Source organism: Rhinolophus sinicus, chromosome 16, assembly GCF_057876585.1.
Source record: "Rhinolophus sinicus isolate RSI-liver-muscle chromosome 16, RSI-T2T, whole genome shotgun sequence".
Lineage (NCBI taxonomy): Eukaryota > Metazoa > Chordata > Mammalia > Chiroptera > Rhinolophidae > Rhinolophus > Rhinolophus sinicus.
Window position 1 is genome coordinate 89,566,487 of NC_142516.1, and position 22,696 is coordinate 89,589,182.

A 22,696-nucleotide genomic window follows, 5' to 3' on the forward strand; every position below is an offset into this window, starting at 1 on the left:
CTCCTTATAGGACTGGTTTTGGTCCCCAAGGTGACCCCAGTTCTTGGAGGAAGACCACGCACCTTCCTCTACTCCTGTGACTATGGATGCGAAGTTGTCATCCAGCAAGACCATGTCAGCTGCATTTTTGGCAGCATCCGATCCCGCTATCCCCATGGCAATCCCAATATCTGCCTTCTTTAGAGCCGGAGAGTCATTCACTCCGTCCCCCGTCACAGCGACAACTGCATCCTGTGGGGACACAGTGAGAAAATGGGAGTGAGCAGGACTACAGGTCACAGGTTGGTCAAGAACACCGTCTCCCTTTCATCTGGAGGATGTGAGGACGACTGGATAGAGAAGAAGGGTCCATATTGGGTTTGGGGAAAAGATAAAGAACAATGAGCTCCAAACAAGATGCATTCAAATAACTAAAACCAGTGTGTGTGGCAGACGAGAAGAAAACCGTTGGACTTTCATATCCACAGGTTTCCCATCCACAGATTCAACCAACTGCAGATCAAAAGTATTCAGGAACCAAAAAAAAAAAAAATAGAAAGTTCAAAAAAGTGAAACTTGAATTTGCCAAGTGCTGAGCACTATGCTGACTCCATGCAAATGAAGTGATGTGTGGACATGGGCTGCTGTCCTCTATGCAAATGTAGGTTATATGCAAATACTACTCCAGTTTATATAAGAGATTTGAGCATTGTGGATTTTGGTATTGGAGTGGAGACAGGGGGGTCCTGGAACCAATCCTCTGCAGATACTGAGGGATAACTGCATATTTTCTATCTTATGTCTTTACATTTTTGTTCTTTTTGTTACATTTTAAATCTTTCTATACCCACACCTATCACAGTACCAGATGCTTCACAGTCAGAAAATCCTTCAGGAGTGTGCAGCTGCATGAGGTGGGTGGGTGACAGGAGGGCAGAGGGTCAGCCTCCGAAAGGTGGAGATGTCAGATGACGAGGAAGGAGGGGCAAGAAACTGTCTTGAGAGGTTGAAAAGCACCACGGCCTTGATCTGGGAGCCGAATCTCAGCCCTGCATTTCCCTGTGGGACAGGCAGGGACTGGGAGGTCCTCTAGGTACTGTTGCCCACCCACCTGCCTCTGGCAGCCCTCCACGATGATCAGCTTCTGCTGGGGGGACGTCCGGGCAAAGACGATCTCCTGGTAGCTGGTTAAGACCTCGTCCAGCTGTTCCGCACTCATGTCCTTTAGCTCCATGCCGGTCACCACTGCGGCTTTAGCGTCCCTAGAAGGCCAGAAAGAACTGGTTGAGGCCAAAGGTCAGGCCTTGGGCTGGAACCCTGTTCTGGGAAAGGCGTGGCTGAAGCTTCTTCCAACTTTACCGGGAACCCAATGTCCTTGAAACCCAATACTCTAGTGGGATGACAGGGTTACGAGTACTGGGGACACTTTGGACTCCATTTCAAGACAGTAAGCTAAGGCTAAAAAAGGCCATTTCCTGTTATCACACAACAAACCATAGGAGTAAGCCAATGAGTTTTTTCTTGACAGGAATGGGTGAGAAGTGGTATTTCCTGGGCAAAGCTTTACTTACCAAGTAAAAGGAGGGTTAAAAACAAACAAACAAAAAAACCCACCTGTTTATATGTTTTGGGTCCTAGAATTCAGCTTATGCCAAAATATGGATAACAATTCCTGGTTATTGTTTATTTCAGATTTATAGAGTGTCTACTATGCAATGAGCTATGTAAGGAAATTTATTGAGATTTTTCTGTGAAGAACACTACTGTCTGCTATGAAAGAAGGTTCAAGAAACTATTGATTATTCAGATCTGCTAAAACTCTTCAGAGGTGGTCCACGGCGCTTATAGCAGATCCCAGAATCCCTAACTTGGTCTGCAAGGCCAGGAGCACCCCGTGTTGTTGGGCCTCCCCCACCCTCCAGCCCGCTGGACCGCTCAGTCTGAGCCCACACACCTTCCATGGCCCTAAGGCCTTCACAGGTCTTTCTGCCTTGCTTTCTCTTGGCTAAAACTTCACATTTCAGTCTTCAAATCTCAGCCTAAACGCTCCAGCTGCAAATCACCGTGAGCCTTTTCTTTACATTTTTTTAAGTTATGAGCTTTTGTAGGTCTGTTTTTTCCTGCTGGTGCTAAATATTGGAATTCTAGCACTTGACTCAAACCACAGGTCTTCCTAAGTTCTTGTAAAATATATGTATATAAAAGTAAGATAAGAAGGAAAGGGTGGTTCTGTTTCCCCTATAGCTACAAAAATCTAGTTATCATATGATCATGAAGCCAAGCTGATAAAGTGGATAACTGAAAACATTCACAAAAGTATCCACCCACTCTTCTGTACAGTGTAGTAACTTGTATGAAGATTGGTAACTTGTTGCCCTGGTGATTATTACCTGACAGCTCTGTATTCCTAAAAGGCATAAATGCTTGGGTAAGCTAGAAAAGGTTCACTGGTCTTTCCCCGATTCCCTCTTATGCATGAAAGTATAATAAAGCCAATGACATTTATTTTCACACTGAGACCACGGAGTCTTTGATCATTTAAATTATCAGCAGTCCAGCTAACTCTCCTCCCACTGCCAGTTCCTCTGTCCCCTGTGTGTCTCCTTCATTGCACTCATCACATCACAATTAGTTTTGATTTTTCTGCCCCTCTATCTAGATGGAAAGCTCCCCAAGGGTGGGGACAGGGTCTGGTCTGTTTGCTACTATAGTTCCAGTGTCTAGCATGGTGCCTGGTATACAGCTGGTACTCAACAATCGATTGTGCAAAAAACTGACCCCAGGAAAAACCAAGTCTTTCTAAGGATGCTGCCGTTCTATTTACTATCAAAGAAAAAAGCATATGTTTACGTAGCTACCCTTAAGAAGCAATCAAGTAGGTAAATACTAGAGATACACACCAGGGCAGTGCACAGAACCCAAAGGGTTCTCAACATTCTAGCTTATACGACTGGATCAATGACAAGTCATTTCATATAAACTCTTTGTTTCAGCCTTTATCACTCTAAATTAGGATCTTAAGTTTTCAGATCTACTTCATTGGGTTTTGAAATTTCATACAAGGAATACATAAAGGGTAATTTCTGTGGTATTAATACAATGCCTGGCACTGAATTAGGTGCTCAATAAAATTTTGGGTGAATTAACAGATAATATATGAATTATGGAGGAAATCAGCCTCGCATCACCATGATAGAGTGTTTGGCAGAAAAGGGGATTTGCTCCAAATAGCACAGCTCCCACAGAGGAGAACTTGAAATTCTGCTGTGTTGGTTCTGTGCTTCCTTACCGTTTGTTAACTTGCTCCACAGAGATGTTGAGGCGTTTTGCAATGTCTTCCACCGTCTCACTGTTGGCTGAAATGATACCCACACTCTTGGCAATAGCTTTGGCTGTGATTGGATGATCACCTGTAACCATAATAACCTAGAACACAAACAAGGAGAAAGGCATAGGGACAATGTGGACCTTGGCTGGCCAGAGTAAGGGCAGTTCAGCATCACCTGCTCCACCTGGTAGAACATGCTTAATGATGACTGTTGCATGCCCTTATGGATAGTTGTTGATCTTTAGGTCAGGGACACGCTGATCCCACTGGATCTATCCTTGCTCCTAAGTTTCCTGCACTTCCTCCTCTGACATTAGAGGGACCCCCTTCCCTTTGACGGGTGGTATTTATAAAAGGGCTGGTAGCTGGCGACCCGGGACAACCTCATGTTACTTCAACAGTCTTAATATTAACGTGGGAATAGAATGAAGTTTTTGGTTTCAATATCATGAAGGTAAATGGATTATGGAGGCTAGACTTCAAGATTAATAAAACCTTTTATCATGAATCACACTCTAGGGCAAAATATGGCTATTTCATGGCAAAGGGAGATAGCTTTCTTCTCACTGCAGTTACTATTGTTTATTCCACACAGACACAATTATTTTGCTTTCATTGTAGTTACTGAAATCTTAGTATAGTGAAAGTAGATATTTTTTAAAAAGGGGAATTATGATATTTACTTGAAGAGCCCTAAATGCTGACTACCTCCTCTGACAAACATAAATGGAGTAAATGAAGGGCTTCCTAAGTCAGGAAGATAACTCTCACCTTGATCCCTGCGCTCCGGCATTTGGTGACTGCATCTGGGACAGTGGATCGAGGAGGATCAATCATTGACAAGAGCCCAACGAAACAGAGGTTGGACGTGGGAAAGTTCATGGCGTCGACATCAAATGAGTAGGTTTCTGGAAACTCGTCTGCTGGCAGGTAGAGATGACAGAAACCTGGAGAAGGCATGAATTTGGGGGGGCGGGGGGGTCAGTGAAACTAGGCTATGAAATGACACAACAAAGGGAAGAACATTTTGACACATTCTCAGTTCTTCACTCTTTCACCAATACTTTAGAGTCTACCAGAATTGTTTAATTCTTTCAAGTCCATAATGTATGTTGTTTTTATCAAAGACACAGTTCATCCAAAAATAATTCACTGTGTGCCCATTAGGTTGTAGGGCTATACAGACCGAGTATGGACAGCCTTTACTTCTGAATATGGCCCAGTTGAGTGTGGGGACAGAGACATAAAGAAATAAGCATAACAGAGCATGGACAGTGTTACTGAGGGGAGCTAAGCTCTGGCCATCTGGGGAATTGGGAAAGACTTCACTGAAGGGGTCACGTGGGAGCTGACTCTTGAGAGAGGAGTTTGGGAGGACAGGGGGTGAGAAGGCCATTTCATGCAGATGAAACAACACATGCTACTGCACAAATGGGAGAAAGAATCTGGGGAGTTAGGGGAATGGTACAAAGCTCAGTCTCTAATCAAGATTAAGTGTGAGAGAAAAGGCCCCAGGAGTGGAGCAGAACCGCTCATTACTCAGACGGCGTCGGGCTCTCACTGGCTGAGGTGAAGGAGTTCCTGTGTCTGGTGGGCCTTCCAAGATCGTGTGACTTTTTCATCAGCTCTCAGGTCAATTGTATTCTCAGCATGGCCCACTGTGTTATGCGTTTCGGTAAAGCCCAGACTTTGAGAGGTCAAACGTGAGGTTTCTAGAGTGACTAGGCAGATGGGTATCAACCTTGCCCTGACAAGATCGCCTGGTGCTGTGGGTTGTTTGAAGCATGCTTAAAGCATTATCCTCTCATTTATAGGTTTTACTCACTTTACAAACCCAAATATCCTTTAGAAACACACATTCCACAGATTCCACCTCTACTAGCAAGAACTTTCCTGATGTTTAATGAGCCTTAGCATCGACCATGAACTTGTTACCTTGAATTCACCATTCTGTAGTTCAGAGGTGCCACTCTGTTAACCCATGATTCTCACAGCAGGACATATTCTGTGATATCAAACCACAGTTCCACTCCTGCCACAGTGGTTGTATTTCTATTGTCCCTTCCACCTCTAACAGCCCTGTCTCTCTTACTGATAGTATTTTTTCCCTAATCACTAAGTGGAAAACTTCAACATTTTTTGAACTAACTTTCCTCCCCTAAGCAGTTGTTAAGTCTTCCCAATTCTGCCTCCAAGAAGTCTTATATCTAGTCCCTCCTTCACGTCCCAATTGCCTTGGATCAAATTCCCACCCTGTCACCTGACTGAGGGCAGCCACCTGCTCCTGAGACCCTGTCTGCTCCCTGCTCCCGCCAAGAATGAGCCTTTAGAAACATGGACTCTGAGCAGCTCACTTGCTGCAAAGCATCCAGTGTCTCTGCCCTGACCCAGCACCTCAGCCACATCAAGCACGCCATATGGGGACGGACCTCCAACCTGTCTTTCCTCTCCCATCTCCCATAACAAGTCATCCCTCTACCATGCAGCAGCACTCCATGCTGACTGCCTCACTGATGACGCACATCCCCCACTTCTACGTCTGGGGCTTGGCCTGTGTTTTTCCCTCCAACTCCCTTCAAATGTCATTCAAGGCCCAGTTTGACTTCCATAGAATCGTCCCAGGTTTTCCTCACCTGGCAGCAACCCTACCCTCCCCGCTGCTATCATGTAGTATTTATTTTCTTATCTGCCTGCTATTCTGTGAGTCCTGTGAATGCAACAGCTACTCTGCTAGAGGGTCAGCCTGTCTCAGCTTGTGTCCTGACCTGGCTTACAGCCATGCACCTCACAGGTGACACATAAGGGTTCTGCCACCAAGTACTCACCCAGCACGCGCTCGCCCAGGCCGCCCAGCTCCATGTACGCGGTGTGGAAGGCCTCGGCTATGCTCTTGTCCAGAGGCTGCTCCCGACCATTGAGCATGATGGTGCTGCACTTCTCTAAGACCTTCTCAGGGGCCCCTTTCATTACCAGGAGGAAGCGCTTGTCACTGGGGTCGTCTGTCTCATGTATGGAGAGCTGGCAGGGAAGGAAGTGAGTATAAGCACAGCATGCAATCGAATCACGATACCATCTTCACCACCAAGGGCCCGAACTATACAGGCCTATTAATTAGCAACATGACAAGATGAAAAACAGCCCTTTTTTTCGTTGGGCTGTTTATCCTTGAAATGCAAAGGAGAGGTGCTCTCCACAGCTGAGTTCTCTCCTTTTCATTTCTGGCCAAATAAGCAAGAGGTCTAGACTCAGCCATCTAGTCCTGGTCCAGCAGGATACCCTGAGGTCCAGTCCAAACTAAGTGGAGCTCATCTTTCCAATAGAATCCGGCTGCTTTAGGGGGTCGAATGTGGCCGCCAGCCTAAACAAGTTCTGCAGGGGTGACTGTGGGCTGGAAGGACCTCGTCTCGCCTCCCGCCTCTACCTCCCTATTGCAAACAGCAATTTTTCAGACCAAAGCTGCTCTGAGCTCAGGCAGGTGTGAGGGCAGCAGGCCTTCCTGTGCCTCTTCATCTCCGCCTCGATCCAGTTCTGCTGTCTGGATGTGACAGAAAACGGCAGGGATGCAAGGAAATGGGGAGGCTTGTCCAGGCTTCCAGGAGGACAGTTAGGTAATGGGTATCACAGTTTTAACACCAACACCCTTTGACCTAATAATTCTGCTTCTAAACTCATCCTAATAAGATACTTGGGACAAGTATGAAAAATGTATAGACAATAATAAATGGCTAAGACTTATGTAGCCCTTATCATATACCAGGTACTCTCCTAAGCCCTTGAAAAGAACTTCAGGAAGCTGGAGCATTTGGCAGAGAAAGAGTAAGTTACAGATAAAAATTCTACCATTCTGGGTCTGTCAGTTGATTCTAAATCAGTAGTTCTTAGTCTTTGGGATATCAGACATCAGTACAATTAAAAAAAAAAAAGTAGAGGGCAAACATAGGTTTGCCAGATGTTTTTTATGGCCAAGTAAAGACAAAAGTAACTAACCAAACCAAATCAAACCAAACTAAACTGAAAACCTCCCAGCTACTATCACTATCATTTTAACATTTAAAAAGTAGAAATAATAAACACTTATGCAGTGTGTACTATTCTAAGTGCTCACACAACTCCTCATTTTATTCTCGAAACCGCCCTAAGGCTGTGGGTACTCTTACACCTCCTTTTACAAGGCAGGAAACTGAGGTACAGAAAGGCTAAATGAGTCCTGCAAGGTCACACACAGGTGGCTAAACTAGGGTTGAATTCAGGCAGGCAGCTGTGAGACCCTGCCCTGACCATGTAAGATACAAAGGATAATCTTTTAAATGGAATACATTTATTTTTACACAAAACATTCATCTTTACATAAAACTTCATAAAATATGGTCCTAAGTTTCCAATTTGCTGTAAACTACTGAAATTATCTTCATGGACAAGTCTCAGTTTGGGCAATTGCTACTCTTAGCATCAGTAAGACATGGACTTTCCACTTTGTTTCCTTCGGTTGACCACACCCCACAGAGCTTCCAAGTTCACAACAGCTGAAGCTCTTTGTTCAGGGCTCAGTGGGGTAGTCCCAGCAGGACTCTGCACCTTGTTCCGGACTGCAAGACCATCCAGCCCAGTCCCTAAGAGCACAGGATTCCTGGGTCTGCGTGAGTCTTGGCTCCAGCCCTTACCAGCTGTGTGATAAAGCTCTGTACCTCACTCCTCACTCTACCTTACAGAGCTGTTGTGAGAATCAAGTGACTTGATACACATAGAAAGGTGCACATAATGGCTGTGATTAGTTGTTATTTTAGAATTATGACTCATTCCATTTTCACTTATGTTTTGAACAAGAGATCTGATTTCCTGGCTTTAGTATTTGACATCACGCATTTTTATAGGCTGTCTGTGACTAATTGCAGTTCTTTATTGGCCCATTATCCACAAAGATGTTTGCGACAAACAGTTCTTTTCCATCCAAACAAAATGGCTGGATAATCACCAGAAAACTCCACACAAACATGGGTATCCTACTGATATCCTGACTGTTAATGCAAAGACCAAATCATAATGCCTACTCTCAGCTCTGGAGACTACGGGAAAGCTGACAGCAGGACCCTGGGCTATACTGTCATCTGTCCTAACACAAGGATGATGGGGGTGGTTGGTTGACAGCCACCCCTGAAAGGAGGGAAGACAACCAGGCAAGGACGGCCATTATCTTCTTGAGCAATGAGTGAAAAAAGGTCCCTTTGAGGCAGAATTGGAAAGCCACTTGGCTGATCATCTGAGACTCCTCCCGGTTTTGCAAAGGGCAAGGCTCCGTCACACAACCCAAGGGAGACTGTTCTGCCTTGGAGCTGTGGTAGAAAACGCATGGGCTCAGGAGTCAAACAGAAGTGTGGAAACTGGTCATGCCACTTCGATGCTGGTGTGAGTCTGGTCACATCAACACACTCAGGGGCCTGTGTCCTCATCTATAAATTGGGATTAACTAGTCCGACCTCAGAGGCTGTTGAGAGGATTAATGAGACAATGCATGTAAAGCACCTGACACTGACTGAGTAAATGTTAGCTCCTCCTTCCCCCACCTTTCATTTACCCTTTAGATTCTGGCTGTTGCCCCTCACTTGTGCAAGTCACCCTGTGGTGTGTGTGTGTGTGTGTGTCTGCAATAGAGATCCCACCATGTAAACCTGTTCTGACCTGACCGGAGGCCCAGGCCCTCCACCTCTGAGGGCTGTTTTTTAAGTCAAGTATCATTCAAAACCCGTAGGAACCTATGGATACTCGCCGGTAGAAACGCCATTCTCGGGATAACAAAGATTCATTTGTGAGAAAAACTCACCTGGAATTTGTTGGTCGAGTTAAAAGGGATTTCTGCTACTTTGCGGTTTCTTTTTCTAATTTCCATCACATCACCCAAAACCACCTCTGAGAATTTCAAAAGGGCAGTTTCAGAGGCATCTCCAACCACAACTCTCTGAGAATCAGAAAAAATAAAATACACATACATATATATTTTTTCAGCACATAATCTGGTTCTTTTGGGATTATTTTCAATGAACCAACATGTCACCTGAGTTTACTATCTAATTGGAAAGACAATGATGCCACACAATTGTGACAAATTTAAAACCACAATGAAAGTGTTAAAGTGAGTGGTGCCACCTACTGGCATTAGGAAAGCTCAAAAAAATCAGAGCTCCGGGAGAAAAAAAAAGCGGCTATCAACTAGATCTTGAAAGACAGTAGTGGGTAACCAAGAGAAGAGCTAAAGAAAACCCTCTGGAAGCTAGAATGCCATGGACAAAGGCAAGAAGTGGAAGACTTCTTTCTATCCGGTGGACATGGAAGGCCCTGAGAGGCAGGTGTAGGTGTAGACTTGAGAAGCAGAAAACAGAAGCAAGGAAAGTTTGGGGGCAAAGTTGGGTGAAGTATTTCATCTAACATGGAATTTAAAGAAAATTAGTGCCATGTAAGAAAGACTTAGGAAGGGAAAACTGGAATCGTTACGCCAATAAAGAGGCTGGTACAGTTATTTAGATGCAAGTTATTGGTGATAATAGAAATGTAAAATTATAGATATTTTGAAGCAAGAATGATAGGACTTGGTGAGGAGAAAGTTAACAATGACTCTGGAAGTTTGGGCCTAGATGACGGGCCACGTGGTGATGTCATAGACAAGTAGAAACTTTGGGACAAGACCTTGACTTGGAGCCAGGTTGGGTACAGGTGGAAGGTGGCAAGTGTAATCTGTAGAGTGTCTAACAGGACAAAACCTCCATGTGGAAACACACAGCTAGCTGGAGATCCATGGAGTTGGGATGAGAAACTAGAACTGGACATAAGGATTTGAAAGATACTAACAGAGAAGTGATTGATCAAAAAGAAAATTGATGAGCTGATAAAGAAAAGCAAACAAAAAATAGAAGAAAGAAAGGTCAACGAAGGAAACAAATGGCACATAGAAAAGTCAGGAAGACATAGATTCAGTGACTCATTGGGAGTAACAAGAAGAGGGAGAGAGAGGGGGAAAGGTAAGGAGGGAAGGGTTAGTTTATTGTATATTCCAATATTCCAGGACCCCTTATAGCGTCTGTTGCCGAGAGGAGTATGTTCTAAGATCAGTCCTATTTCCATCCAATTATATTTTAAACTTCAGTGAATGGCATTTATGTAATAAAGAAACTTTGATTGTATCTACTTATCTGATCAAGACATTAGGAAAGTAATTTGAAAGCACTCTGACTTTCTAGAATGAGACAGAATTTTCCACAGACCGAGATCAATCTGAGAACTTGCAGACATCTCTGTGATGTCGCAAAGCTCGTTAGTATAAAAGGAAATCTTCGGCAGGTCTTGTGAGTCAAGACTTGTTCTGCCTAGCACAAGCTCTGCTTGGTTGGAGTGATTAAATCCACTTCGGTGACTTCAGACTGGCTGTGATTTAAGATTGGCAATGCAGACGGTTTACCTTCATGATGGGGACACTTTCCTGTCCTGGTCTGAACTCGGCTCGGTTACACAATGTGATTATCTTTGATAAGGAGGCCCAGGTTCCAGAGCTTTGATCAAAGGTTTGCGCTGGAAAACAGAAAGCACAGTGGATGCTGGGGGTGCAGGGCACGTATTCTGGAACCACACTGTCTGCTGCCTTAGGCTGGGTCCCACCACTTGGGTCCACTGCTTTGGTCCAGACGGAATGCTCCAGGAATCTTACTTGAATGGTCCTCACTGGTGTCTGCCATGAAGATCTGACTGTCGAACCACAGATGGGCCACGGTCATTCTGTTCTGGGTAAGAGTCCCCGTCTTGTCTGAGCAAATGATGGAGGTGGAGCCGAGCGTCTCCACTGCCTCCAGGTTCTTCACCAGGCAGTTCTTCTTGGCCATCCGTTTTGCTGTCAGCGACAGAGTCACCTGCACAGAAGAGAGAGGAGTCGTTTTGAGGCAGGTTCAATAACATAGAAACACCTAGAGCTGGACTAGTTTCAAGATAGAGCTATAGTTACAGAGACAGCAGAGCTGACCCAGTAGCTGATGGACCACTACCGAGCCCCATATACCACAAGCCTCTCTTATTAAATATGGCACACTTCTTTTGTCCATTCACCCCTTGACAAAATGAGCCTGAAGCACCCACAGGTGACAAAGCCAGACAAGGTTGCTACAGCTGATACTCATGTGTAATTATAAAGGAAACTTTGGCCTGGAGTTCAAACAGGTCGTCTGCTGTCTCCGCTCAGGACAATAGCAGACCAATGATCACGGACGCCACCTTTCCATGTAATAGGGACCACCCCACAGCAGAGACTGGGAGGTGGGGTGTTTAAGGATGAATTGGATGGGCCCTTACAAAGGGAGACTCAAAACTGAATTAGGGGGTAGACACAGAAAAGGGCTGAATTGTCTTGCAGAGAAAAATGGGAGGAATTTTTGTGTCTGTGTTACAGAAGGAAGAGAAAGAAGTAAGGTAAATGATGGGCCTGAGTTCCTCAGTTGTAGGAACTGCCAAGGAAATGGGTTTGCTTTCTGTGGAAATGTGGGGATGGCATTCAGCTTCTAGAAAATCTGGCAAAGATGGTTTGAGTCTGTGTAATCCAGATTTAAGGGGCAAAGTAACATATGTGATTTGCAGATTTGCAGATAGATCTCCTGAAATGGAAATATAAAGTTTTCAAAGATAGTGCATTCAAATATCAACAATCTTACAGTTAGTTAGTTCCTTTTGTCCCTCTAAGAAACTCATTTCAGAATGTCTCCTGCTCGCCCCTGACAGGGAGGGAGTGTCGCTCTGAGATGAAGGAGACCTATTTTGCGATAGGAGCTCAGCCAGCATAGCAGAGGGGCATGTATTAGCAGGGTCAGGGGACGGGCCAGCGAGCAGCATGGACTCACAGTGACAGTGGCCAAGAGGCCCTCGGGCACATTGGCCACAATGATGCCAATGAGGAAGATGATGGAGTCCAGGACACGGTACTTCATGGACACCGCGATGATAAAGAAAAGGACGCCGATGGACACGGCCACTCCGGCCACAATGTGCACGAAGTGCTCGATCTCAGTGGCAATGGGTGTCTTCTCATTTCCGACGCCTGAGGCCAGTGCGGCGATCTGACCAATGATGGTGCGGTCCCCTGTGTTGATAACCATGCCCGTTGCCGTGCCTATAGGTGGAGTGGACATTTTATTCCAGGGGTCCTCAGTTGGGAGAGGACCACAGCCTGCTCACAGAACTCTGGGGGCTTACGGGATCCATCAGCATGTGACATCGCAAAGGCCAAACCTCTGCTCGCTAGGGAGGCCCTACAATTCTGGGTTTTCCCTTGGACAAGCTTTGTAAAGAGATGGCAAAGAGATATAGACACAGAGCCAAGGGGGAGCATGGTGTGGGCGGGGCAGGTGGTCTTGAGGTCCTCGGGGGCGCACCTTCCAGACAGGTTGTGGAGTAGAAGCCAATGTTTTTGGTCTCCAGGGGGTTGTCGTGGGTGAACTCACAGGAGCGGGGCTGGGGCTCCGACTCCCCAGTGAGAGATGAGTTGTCCACCTAGAAGGAATTGTGAAAAAGTTCAAGGGGCAGCTGATTAGCTCAGTGAGTTAGAGCGCGATGCTCGTAACACCAGGATTGCTAGTTCGATCCCTGCATGGGCCAGTGTGAGCTGCACCCTCCACAACTAGATTGAAACAACTACTTGACTTGGAGCTGATGGGCTCTGGAAAAACACACGTAAAATAAATAAAAGTTGTTTTTTTTTTTTTTAAAAAGGTCAAGATGAGGCACCGTATCCCCTGCCCCACTTACACCAAGACCTGGAAAGAGCCCCGAATGCCAGCCTGATCTATGGGGTGCCCATGACGATTACCTTGCACCCCTGAGAGGACAGCAGCCTGATGTCTGCAGGGATCTGGTCCCCTCCTTTAATCTCCACTATGTCTCCGACCACTAGCTTCTCTGCAGGAATTATCTTCTTCTCCGAATCTCGAATGACAAGAGCTTGCTGTGAAAAAAAAAAAGTGACAGATGCCTTGGATTCTGCAATGATGCTGCCCCTCCTCCATCTCCCCTTCACCAAACCTCAGCAATGAGGCACAGGAGGCCACAGCTTTCAGAATGGCAAAAGACGAAACAAAAGACTTTGATCTGGGCCTGAAGACCCTGGCCATATTCTCGGACCCAGAAAGTGCTGCCAAGGGAAGACATAGCACAACGATAGCCCTGGGCCTGATAGAAAGGGATGAGCGCTCCTGGCTGGGATGTCTGGGGAGAATCCTGAGGCTGAACCAAAGGGCTTAATAACCTTGCTCAGGTCAGGAAAACTTTAATGCAGGGGGAGGTGGATCTCCCACTTGTTAGCACAAAAGATCCCCAGAGTTCCCTCCAGCTGGCAACTCTGGGGGGCTGGGGATAACATGGTTTTCCCACTGTGTTGACCGTGGTGCACAGTCTCCCTGGAGGACACCTGCCAGGGGTCCCTGTGGGAAAGGGGAGCAGTGGGCATCCTGTACTGAGACCGTGCTGGGGCAACATGCAGTGAGGCTCAGCCATGGCAGCCAAGATGGTCACAGATAAAGGATCACAGGCTGATCTCCTTGGCTCCCAGAACCACCTGAATGACTTCTGTCTGAACAGTTCACCAATGCTTGTGAGCAGTGACAGAAGACGTGCAATGACGAGTGTTTCTATTGTACTTTACTCTTGACTAAGTATTTTCCTGTATCTTACCTCATGGGTCATCTCAAAACCCTGAGGAAATGAGAGGTCAGGGAGATTAGGATTCCCAGACAGCAAAGGATGGGGCAGGGCTGAGCATGGACCCTCTGCCTCCAGGGCCCCACTGTCCCCCTCACCAGGAGTTATGCAGAGACCAGAGAGGGACTGCAGTCACTCACCTGTGGAATCATCTTACTGAAGCTGGCCATGATGTTGGTGCTTTTGGCCTCTTGGTAGTATGCAAAGATCCCTGTTAAAATGACGACCAGTGCGAGCACGGTGCCCAAGTACACCTGAGTCAGGAGGAGAGGCACCAATCAGAATGACAGCCTCAGGAGTGAGCCAGGTCCCAGAGCAATGGCAGCTGTGTTCTGGTGTCATTTACAGGCCACAGAATTCACCCATTGTAAGTATATAATTCAGTGATTTTTAATAAATTTACGCAGTTGTTGATTAAAGTTGCAGCGATCACCACAATCCAGTTTTACAGCATTTCCATCACCCCAGTAAGACCCCTGGTACCCACTGGCAGTGTCTCTGCTCCCACCCAAACCCTGGCAACCACTGCCTATTCTGTTTCTGGGACATGTCACATCAGTGGAATCATACAGTATGTGGTCTTTGCGTCTGGCTTCTTTCTCTTAGCATCATGTTGGACACTTCCGTTTTGTGGTTTTGGTGCAGCAGTCATAGACGCTGCCCGCATTAAAGAGAGAGAGTTAGCTTTGGGGACAGAGAACCCCAAAACACGTCACATGGATATAAATCTTTCTTCGTTTAGGAACTTACAGTGTGTCTGTCTGTCTCTCAAATTCATGCTCACACTGCCCCCAAGACATAAGAAAGTCATGTAGAACTCTCTTTTATAGCTGGAAAAGAACTATTTTTCCCAAACCCATGCAGCGATTGGTCAGCGGCAGACTCCGGACCCACCCAGGGCTCTGCACAAGAAAGGCCTCACTTTATGGTTCTGTTCTCATTACTTCAATTGAGCAAAACCAGGCAGGGAACCCCAGTGCCTTACGTTGTCTAGAGATGAGGACTTGTCGTTGGAGTACTGAATCCCAAACGCGATCCAGCAAAGGATGGCTCCCACCCACAGAAGGATGGAGAAGCCCCCCACCATCTGCTTCAGGAACTTGATGATCTCCGGTGTTTCCTTGGGAGGGGAGAGGGCGTTGGGCCCATCCCGCGCCAGGAGCTCAGCAGCTTGGGTGCTGGACAGACCCTGAGAAAGCCGAACAAAGACAGATAGGAATTAAACATTTCTCCTGCCTCGGTTGGACATCATACTTAGGCAGGCTGTGGGGAGGACTTACCATGTCCAGGGAGGGCCTGGGAAAAGTGGTTGACGCCCCCAGGCCCCACCTTTACCTTTTTAAAATAATATTTAACGGTTAATATCAGCCAAACAGTGCTCTCCATATATTTACACATTTGTTCTTCAAAATTACCCTCTGAAGAAGCAACTATTATTTTCCTCACTCACAGAGGTGGGATTTGACGCTCATGGTGGTTACGTCACCTGGCTAGTTAGTGGCAGAACCGGGATTTGACCAGGCACTTGGCCCCAGAGTCACTACGCTGTGCTCTGCTAAGGCTGGTCCATTTCTTAGAGGTTCCCCCAGAGACAGGAGCGATCTGGCTGAGGAACACTAGACATACAGAGCTGGTCCCCAGGGTTCAGGGCGATGCAGTGAACCCCCAGAAGTGCTTTCATTCTGGAACTCCAATACAGCACATGGCTCATTTTTCATCCTTATGTCTAGTGCTTTTCTGCTTTTCTAGATATCCACCCTGAGTTCTAAGTTCTTGCTCATCTTGCCAACCTGAGGCTCACATGACCAGTCACGTCTTGTCAGGTACCTTCCATCCAAAGGTGCATGGAGCCCCCTGCACCCCCTAGAAATCCTGCACTGTCACTCACAGGGGATTTTCCCCCCAAACTACTTTTTGTGGAGGAAGTCTAGTACACACCTTCTGTGCCTGATTATGTTATAAACCAGTTAAAGGAAAGGAAGGACGCTATCCTTGTCCATTTTTGTGTCCTTTGTAGGGTCCGCTGCTTTTTCCATCGTAGAGGCTCAAATAGTTGTTGAATAACTGGATATCCGAGGTCACCAGTCTGCTATCATCAGCCCCCATTTGTAATTCCTCTTCCAGAACCCCAGACTCATCACCACCCCTCCCTCCCACTGCCTTCTCTAATCCCCACTCCCACCCCCCACCCTGCCATTTCCACCTGTAACCCAGATTAGGGATTTGTTCAAAAACTTCAGCAAAGTCCTATCAGTGATTTCTGTGAAATGTCTCTTGAATCTGTCCCCTTCTGTCCAATCTTACGGCTACTGCCCTGTTTCAGATTCTCATTTCAGTCCTGCATTATTGTCTTATTCTTCTAGACCCTTCCATCTCTCACTTAAAAAACAGATGTAGAGAGATATATAGGTACATTGCACACAGTGGGTATTTTTGTTGCCTTGAAAAGGTACCTAAATATCTCTCCATAAATTTATCTTCTACCGGAATTGCCTTTTGAAAAACAATCTCACCAAATCGTTTCCCAGTTCAGAAATTGTGCCCCTCTCACAACTAGTATAATCCTTATTTCTTAGTTTAATAGGAAAGTGCTAGACAGTTTCACCCAAATTACCAGTCCCCTGGCCTTGTTTTCTACCTCACCTCCCCACTTCCCACACATGCTCCCTCCCAAAAACCCCAGATGGCTGTGCAGGCGCACTCCGTCCTTCGTGCCCGCTGAGTACTCTGCCAACTTAAATCCGACGCATTGAGCCATCATCCTTTGTCCCAATTTCAAACATGGCATCTACTCTGGCCAGAATCCATCACTCAGTATGTCATGTGGACCTCTCATCTGGCCTCCAAGTAGAACAGAGTGGATGCTATGATACTTTCCTAGCACCTGCCTGCCCTACTGAACTGCTTATTCCTGAAGACCAGGGGTCCCCATTTATCTTTGCCCCTCTCACTGCTGACCCAGGGCACTGTACACAGTGGGTGCTCTTGCTGACTCCAACAGATGTATCCAAGTCTTCGGATGTCAACACACTTACACTTAGAAAATCTGACTTGAGTTTGAAGTCTCCCCCCCCAGTGCTTCTGTGTGGGGAGAGATCTGGGGGGTGCCCAGGAGCATTGCCGTTCCCAGAGGAGGAGGTGGACAAGCAGGGTCGAAGGCTGTTACTCCAGACCCTTTCTTCTTAACACTGCTTCTTCCCATTCTTTGATAAGACCATCATACTTCCTGGACACCGGGATTAAAACAACTGTGACACTGAGCAAGCATCTGCCCCTTTCTGGGAAGACTATAGCTTTCCTGCTGCAGTCATAGTCAGAAGAAGTGTATACAGTCAGTGTCCAGCTTAGCTGAGATGACTAGGACCTTTGTTAGGACATGCCAGCTCTCGAGGTCAACCAGCCCTCTGTCACCCACCAGGCATGTGGTGACTGGCATTCCCAAAGTTGCTGCTATAGGTCCTTCATCCTAAAGGTGCCATCTACTTTCCCACACACCCTTCTCCTTCATAGTCACTTCTGCCAATCACAGCACCCTGGTGACTTACCGTAAGGATGTTTGAACAATATTTATCTTCTAATTCCTTATTGCTGAGCTTGTGGTCATCCTGAAGTCCATGAAACGAAGAAGAGAGTGAATTAGATAATTCCCAAAGACTCAAACCCGAAGCTCTGGCCAGCCTATGGAAGCTGGGAGCAGCAGTGATGGGAGAGGAGCCAGGAAGTGTGTGAGCAGGAGAGAGAGTCCTTGGTGCCAGGTGGCCCTCACAGGGAGGGGAGGGAAGGAAGGTCGTGCTACAGGAGAGCCTGTCCTTCCAATTCAGGGGACTCTCTGGCCATCTTGGAAGAGTTCAGACTTAACTTACCATTTACCACATAGTTTTTATGAACAAAGCAATGCATTTCAGCTCAGTCTGAGCTCCAGCACATGCAAATCCGAGCACACCTGGTATCCAAGTGCTAGTGAGCGGGACCCTTAACTCAGACCTGAATGTGGGGTTAGTGGAGGGTGATGAGCAACACCAACCAGCCCACTTTCATGTCCTGACCACTGGGGAGCCATGCAGCCCTTGTGGGGAAGAAGCCTCTGGGAGAGGAAAGCATGACTTATTCAAGTAGGTTGCTAGTTACAGAAACCCTGCAGTTTAATAACCTGCTAAATAAATACCAGTATGGCCCACACTTGTTAATTTGGCCACAGAATCATTAGATTCAAGCAGCGTTTCTCGACCTGGGCATCATTGCCATTTTGGGCTGATAACTATGTTGTGAGTGTTTCTACCCACAAGGACCTGCTATCATTTGTGATAAGCAAAATGTCTCCAGACATTGCTAGATGCCCCCTTGGACCAAAGCCTCCGAGGACCACTGGGCTAAGGACTAGCCAGCAGCCTCTTCCTGTTGCAGAAAGAAAGCCCAGGGGTAAGTCTTCCTCAGCCCACCTGGAAAACCCAGCACTGGGGGTCTTTAAGCATTGACGTCCGGAATAAAGATTTATACCGTGACTGGGACCACAGCCACTCTTTTCTTAAGCATATGCAGAAAAAGTCGTGTTAAGAGATTAGACTTCACGATTAAATAATGTGTTTGCCCCTTCCTCAGCCAGATTCTACTCTGCTCACTCTTTCATCAATTGAAGCTGACATTGCTGGGGATGCAGAGGATTAAGACACAGTTCTGTACACTGTACGCTAAGTTCCAGGCAGATGTGAGTAACGGATGAGTAGGGCCACTATTTGTATGGATGGACCTGGATTTTAAGGGGCCTGCTCTGTGAGGCACAGCACCTTTCCTCCTCCCCTGAGCCCGGGCTTTGGGGAGGAGCCTGCGGGAGGGCAAGGAAGGGATGGGGATGGGGATGGGGATGGGACGTCCTCTGCTGGCCAGCGCTGGAATAGCACAGGGCTGGACCTGCCGCTGGGGCTTGGGTTTATTCAGAAGCCAGTGTTGCTTTAGCTCTTATGAAGGTGCTAAAGTGCTGGACAGGTCAGGACGCAAGAGCAGTCAAGTACAGTCACAAAGTAGATTCTTGAGAGAAGGCTGCGAAAAAGTGATGTACCTCTCTCAGTGAATCCCATTACACATCTTCAGAGAATGCTCAAGAAGGGAGATTCTCATCATAATAAACAGGCATATGGCAGAATGGATATATTTTCATGTGGTCAGTAGCAATTTCAGAGCAGACGAGCTATGTCTTCAGTCCTAAATGCTAGAGACACATAGGCAATAAGGATGACTACCGTCTGGTGCTCCTGTAAGTCTTTCTCCTGAAGTGTCTCATTTAACCTTCTTAATAACTCTAAGAGGCAGGCATCATGTTTCATTCCTGTTCTTCAAAATAGGAAACTGAATTTCAGTCAAAGTGGGATTTGAGTTCACGTCAGTCCAGTTTCAGGACTGTGTTCTTAAATGTCCACCAGAATATATACAGACAAATGCCGCTAAATGCTTAACAAGCTCTCCAGCAGAAAGAAAAAGCTCTGATTTGCAGTGTTTCCCGATTTCTCCCAAAGGCCACATTTTAAGCTACTAACACGATGTCAGTCAGCTTGCCCAATTCCTCAATATTTAACCATGGGCTCTCTAGCCCCCATGAGTTTACACCATTACCATCTGCTTTTAGAGCTCTAAAGTCTGCAATGACTTTCAGGGACTATCTAGCAAAACCTCCAGCTGAGTGTAGCAGCATCCCCTTTGGCATTGCTGAGATGAAATGTCACATTTCAGTTCTGAGGCATTTTCCATGACGGCCAAAATTCTTCCTCAGTTATAATAATATTGTGCTTCCATAAAGCATTTTATTTACAAAATACTATTTTCTCACTTTTTCCCCTCACAGACCCATGCAAACTATGTATTTCCTGTTTCGCATAAAGAAAATGGAGCTTCAGTGAAGCCAGGTAGTTGCTTCCAGTTGCACATCAATCAATCACTTAGAGAAGTGAAAGTTTAATGGGGCGTAAGGTCATCTGAATCCAAGCCCAACATCTTACCACCTTCTCAGGGGGCATATATACCCAGAAACCTAGCAAATCTCATATAGTATTACCTTATCAGCTACAAACTGGCAAATGGTTACTTATATCCCCATGAAGCAGCCAGAAGGAGAGCGCTCTGGGCCAAGCCTGTGAGGACTGGAATCCCAGACCCTTCCGTGGGTCCCACCTGGGACTGCCTGCAACCAGAATGCAAGAATCCTGCAGAGGCTCTCGCTCTCTCTCCTCAACAAGGAAATGATCTCACAGGGATTTTCAAATCCCTGAGACTGATTTTCCTTTTGTAAGAGGCAGCTTGTAGGGCAAGCTCCCAGGGGAAGGGCAACACCCAGCGGGGTCCATTGGGCTTAAGGGCTCAATCAATCCACTGACCAGATCAAGTTCTTTCTTCAGCTCCTCTTTGTGGTGATGCTTTCTGGGTTCCAAGCAGTTACCCTGCAGGCCCCGGTATTTCTCTTTGCCATCCCCCTTGTCTGTTTTCTCGATGTCTTTAGCTCCATTGAGCTCCACAGAGTAAACTCGTGGTGTTTTCTAAAGAAGCAGAGGTGCTTTATTAGCCCCAGATGGGTTTTCTGACCTCCCTTACGAGTCGGGGACCACCCTCCCCGTCATTCCGTCCTCTGTGGGGACAGGAAGGAGAAGGAGTGTGGGGAGGTTCCCCCACCTTCAAACAGCAGCTCCAGGCTGGGGGTAAGGGCACGATGATTTACCCACCTCGAGAGAAGACCCCTCCAAGGAGCCACGGGGTCTCCCTATGACTTTGTTCCCTGTTTGTTGGGTGAAGGTTGCCCACCGCTACCCTGTTTCTTAGGTGGGGTTGCCCACTGCTGCCCCGTTTGTTGGATGGAGGGTGTCCCGGGCAGGGCGCACCTTACGCACCGTGGTATATCCGTGTACCCCAGCCTGGCGCCACCCACAGAATCGGGGCTGGCCTGGGACTCCCACCCCTCCCCGGGTCTGGGTTTGGGTCTTCGCACAGCCGGCCCCGGTCTCCGGTCTGCGATTGAGGGGCTGAGAGGGGCGGGCAGAGGAGCCGCGCGTTAGCCCGGAGCGCAGTCTGACGCCCCGCCTCCCCATCCCTTCGCAGCCCGCACCCGCCGGGTGGTCGCGGCTGCACGCACCTGGCCCATGACGCGGCGGCGGGCGGGCGTGGGTCGGCACGCGGGTCCGGGCGGTGGAGCAGAGTCCGGGCGGCTGAGCGGGACTGCGCGCACCTTGACGGCCGAGCGCAGCCGCTGGCACAGGGAGGCGACAGCGCCTTAAATGCCGCGCGCCCCGCCCACGCCTGCGCGGCGCCGGCCGCCAGCCTCGGGAAAGTGCGATTTGCTTACTAATAATACCAATAAAGGAATCGATACCCACACACTATCAGCGCAGGGGCACACGGCCGTTCTGGCTGCAACTGCGCTGTAAGGCCGCTCTAGGACCGGGTACATGGGGTCCGTAGACACAAGTGCGTCTCCGAGGGAATTTGGGGACAACCGAGCGACTCTGAGGAGTAGCTGAATTACTTTGCAGGATGCACATAGGGTTTTGAAGTCGGAAACAATTTGGGAGGGAGACAGCGGAGAGAAGAGATGGGGGATACTGGGCCAACCGAGGGGCTCTGGAGTCTGAGGTCTCGGCCCAGGCTCTAGGGGCTCAGAATGAGCTGTAGGCTGCGCACCCCCACCCACCCCAGCGGGGACCGAGCGCTCCCGCTCCCTGGAGCCGCACCCTCTCTACCCTCCCTGCCTCGCAGCCTCCCTCCACACCTCCTACCCGTTCCTTTCTCCTTTTCTTTCCAGAATGATAGAATTTAAAGCCTAACCCCGCCCCCACCTCCTAGCACAGCAGAGCAACACCAGTGAATCAGTTACTCCTGATCTAAACTAAATCGAAAGGGACAGGAAGACTCGGGATGGGGGGCTGACTCCTGGTTACAGATACACATCACAGGTTCTTTGGGGGGAGGCATTACATTCTTGTCCAAACTCAGCAGCAGTGGCCTTCTGGGGGAGGTTCCGGAAGTCCCTGTAGTGTTTTTCCTCTCTCCTTATTCCCAGGAGAGGGCTCAAGAACAGATTTGAAGACATGGGGCAGGAGATACGAAATGGGTGTGAAACTGATGTTGCCACTGTTTGCTGGGAGTCAGAGAAGGGGTTTTGCAGGCTCCAGTGGCTGCTGCTCACCTTCGCCTGTCCCCAGCCCCTGCTCGACGTTTTTGGACAGATGTGGACCAGACAAGCAAGCTGCCCCTGACCCCAAGTCTAGTCCAAGCTTCAAGAGCAAACCCCCATTCATACTGAATTGATGGGGGTGGGGGTGTGTTCGGGGGAGGCTAATGCAGAGGTGGTGGCATAGGGTTAAACATTAGAAAATTGTAAAAAGCTCCTTGGAGAAGATTGCTGTTTATTCTTGTTGATTTCAAGTTTGGAAAAGTGTTGGTTATGACCAAACTGGACAAAAAAGAACATTGCCAGGTTCTTAGCACGTCTCTGGTTCTGCAGGATTCCTGGCTTCAGCAGGGGGCCAGTCTCAGCCACTGCTGCTGTGACCCATGAGGCAGCTCTGATGCCATCAGGTGTCCTGGAGTGCAACCAAAAAGGACAAATGGGGCCACTCCCCCCACACCCACCCAGACTCCAGAATTACTGCTTTGCTGTCACCAGTCATCCTGTCCCAGAGTCTGGAC

The 22,696-nt window shown here is 47.7% G+C and overlaps 1 protein-coding gene and 1 long non-coding RNA gene across 2 annotated transcripts in view; one reads left to right on the forward strand and one right to left on the reverse strand.

Annotated features, from left to right (window-relative positions):
- Positions 1-21,265, reverse strand: part of ATP12A (ATPase H+/K+ transporting non-gastric alpha2 subunit) — a 27,115-nt gene extending 5,850 nt beyond the window's left edge. Inside the window, exons 1-16 of the mRNA XM_019749579.3 lie at positions 21,144-21,265; positions 20,395-20,553; positions 17,575-17,634; positions 15,015-15,218; positions 14,170-14,283; positions 13,143-13,277; positions 12,709-12,826; positions 12,178-12,446; positions 11,001-11,199; positions 10,755-10,864; positions 9,126-9,260; positions 6,133-6,325; positions 4,079-4,254; positions 3,269-3,405; positions 1,091-1,241; positions 63-231 (exon numbers count right to left, since the gene is read on the reverse strand). Of these exons, the coding sequence (XP_019605138.2) occupies positions 63-231; positions 1,091-1,241; positions 3,269-3,405; positions 4,079-4,254; positions 6,133-6,325; positions 9,126-9,260; positions 10,755-10,864; positions 11,001-11,199; positions 12,178-12,446; positions 12,709-12,826; positions 13,143-13,277; positions 14,170-14,283; positions 15,015-15,218; positions 17,575-17,634; positions 20,395-20,553; positions 21,144-21,152 (2,338 nt within the window). The 5' untranslated portion in view covers positions 21,153-21,265. The remainder of the gene's footprint in view (positions 1-62; positions 232-1,090; positions 1,242-3,268; positions 3,406-4,078; positions 4,255-6,132; positions 6,326-9,125; positions 9,261-10,754; positions 10,865-11,000; positions 11,200-12,177; positions 12,447-12,708; positions 12,827-13,142; positions 13,278-14,169; positions 14,284-15,014; positions 15,219-17,574; positions 17,635-20,394; positions 20,554-21,143) is intronic.
- Positions 10,871-14,467, forward strand: LOC148755068 (uncharacterized). Its single transcript, XR_016019194.1, has 2 exons — positions 10,871-11,077; positions 13,046-14,467. It is a non-coding gene; the product is annotated as an uncharacterized LOC148755068 (long non-coding RNA).
- Positions 21,266-22,696: the final 1,431 nt, after the last annotated feature.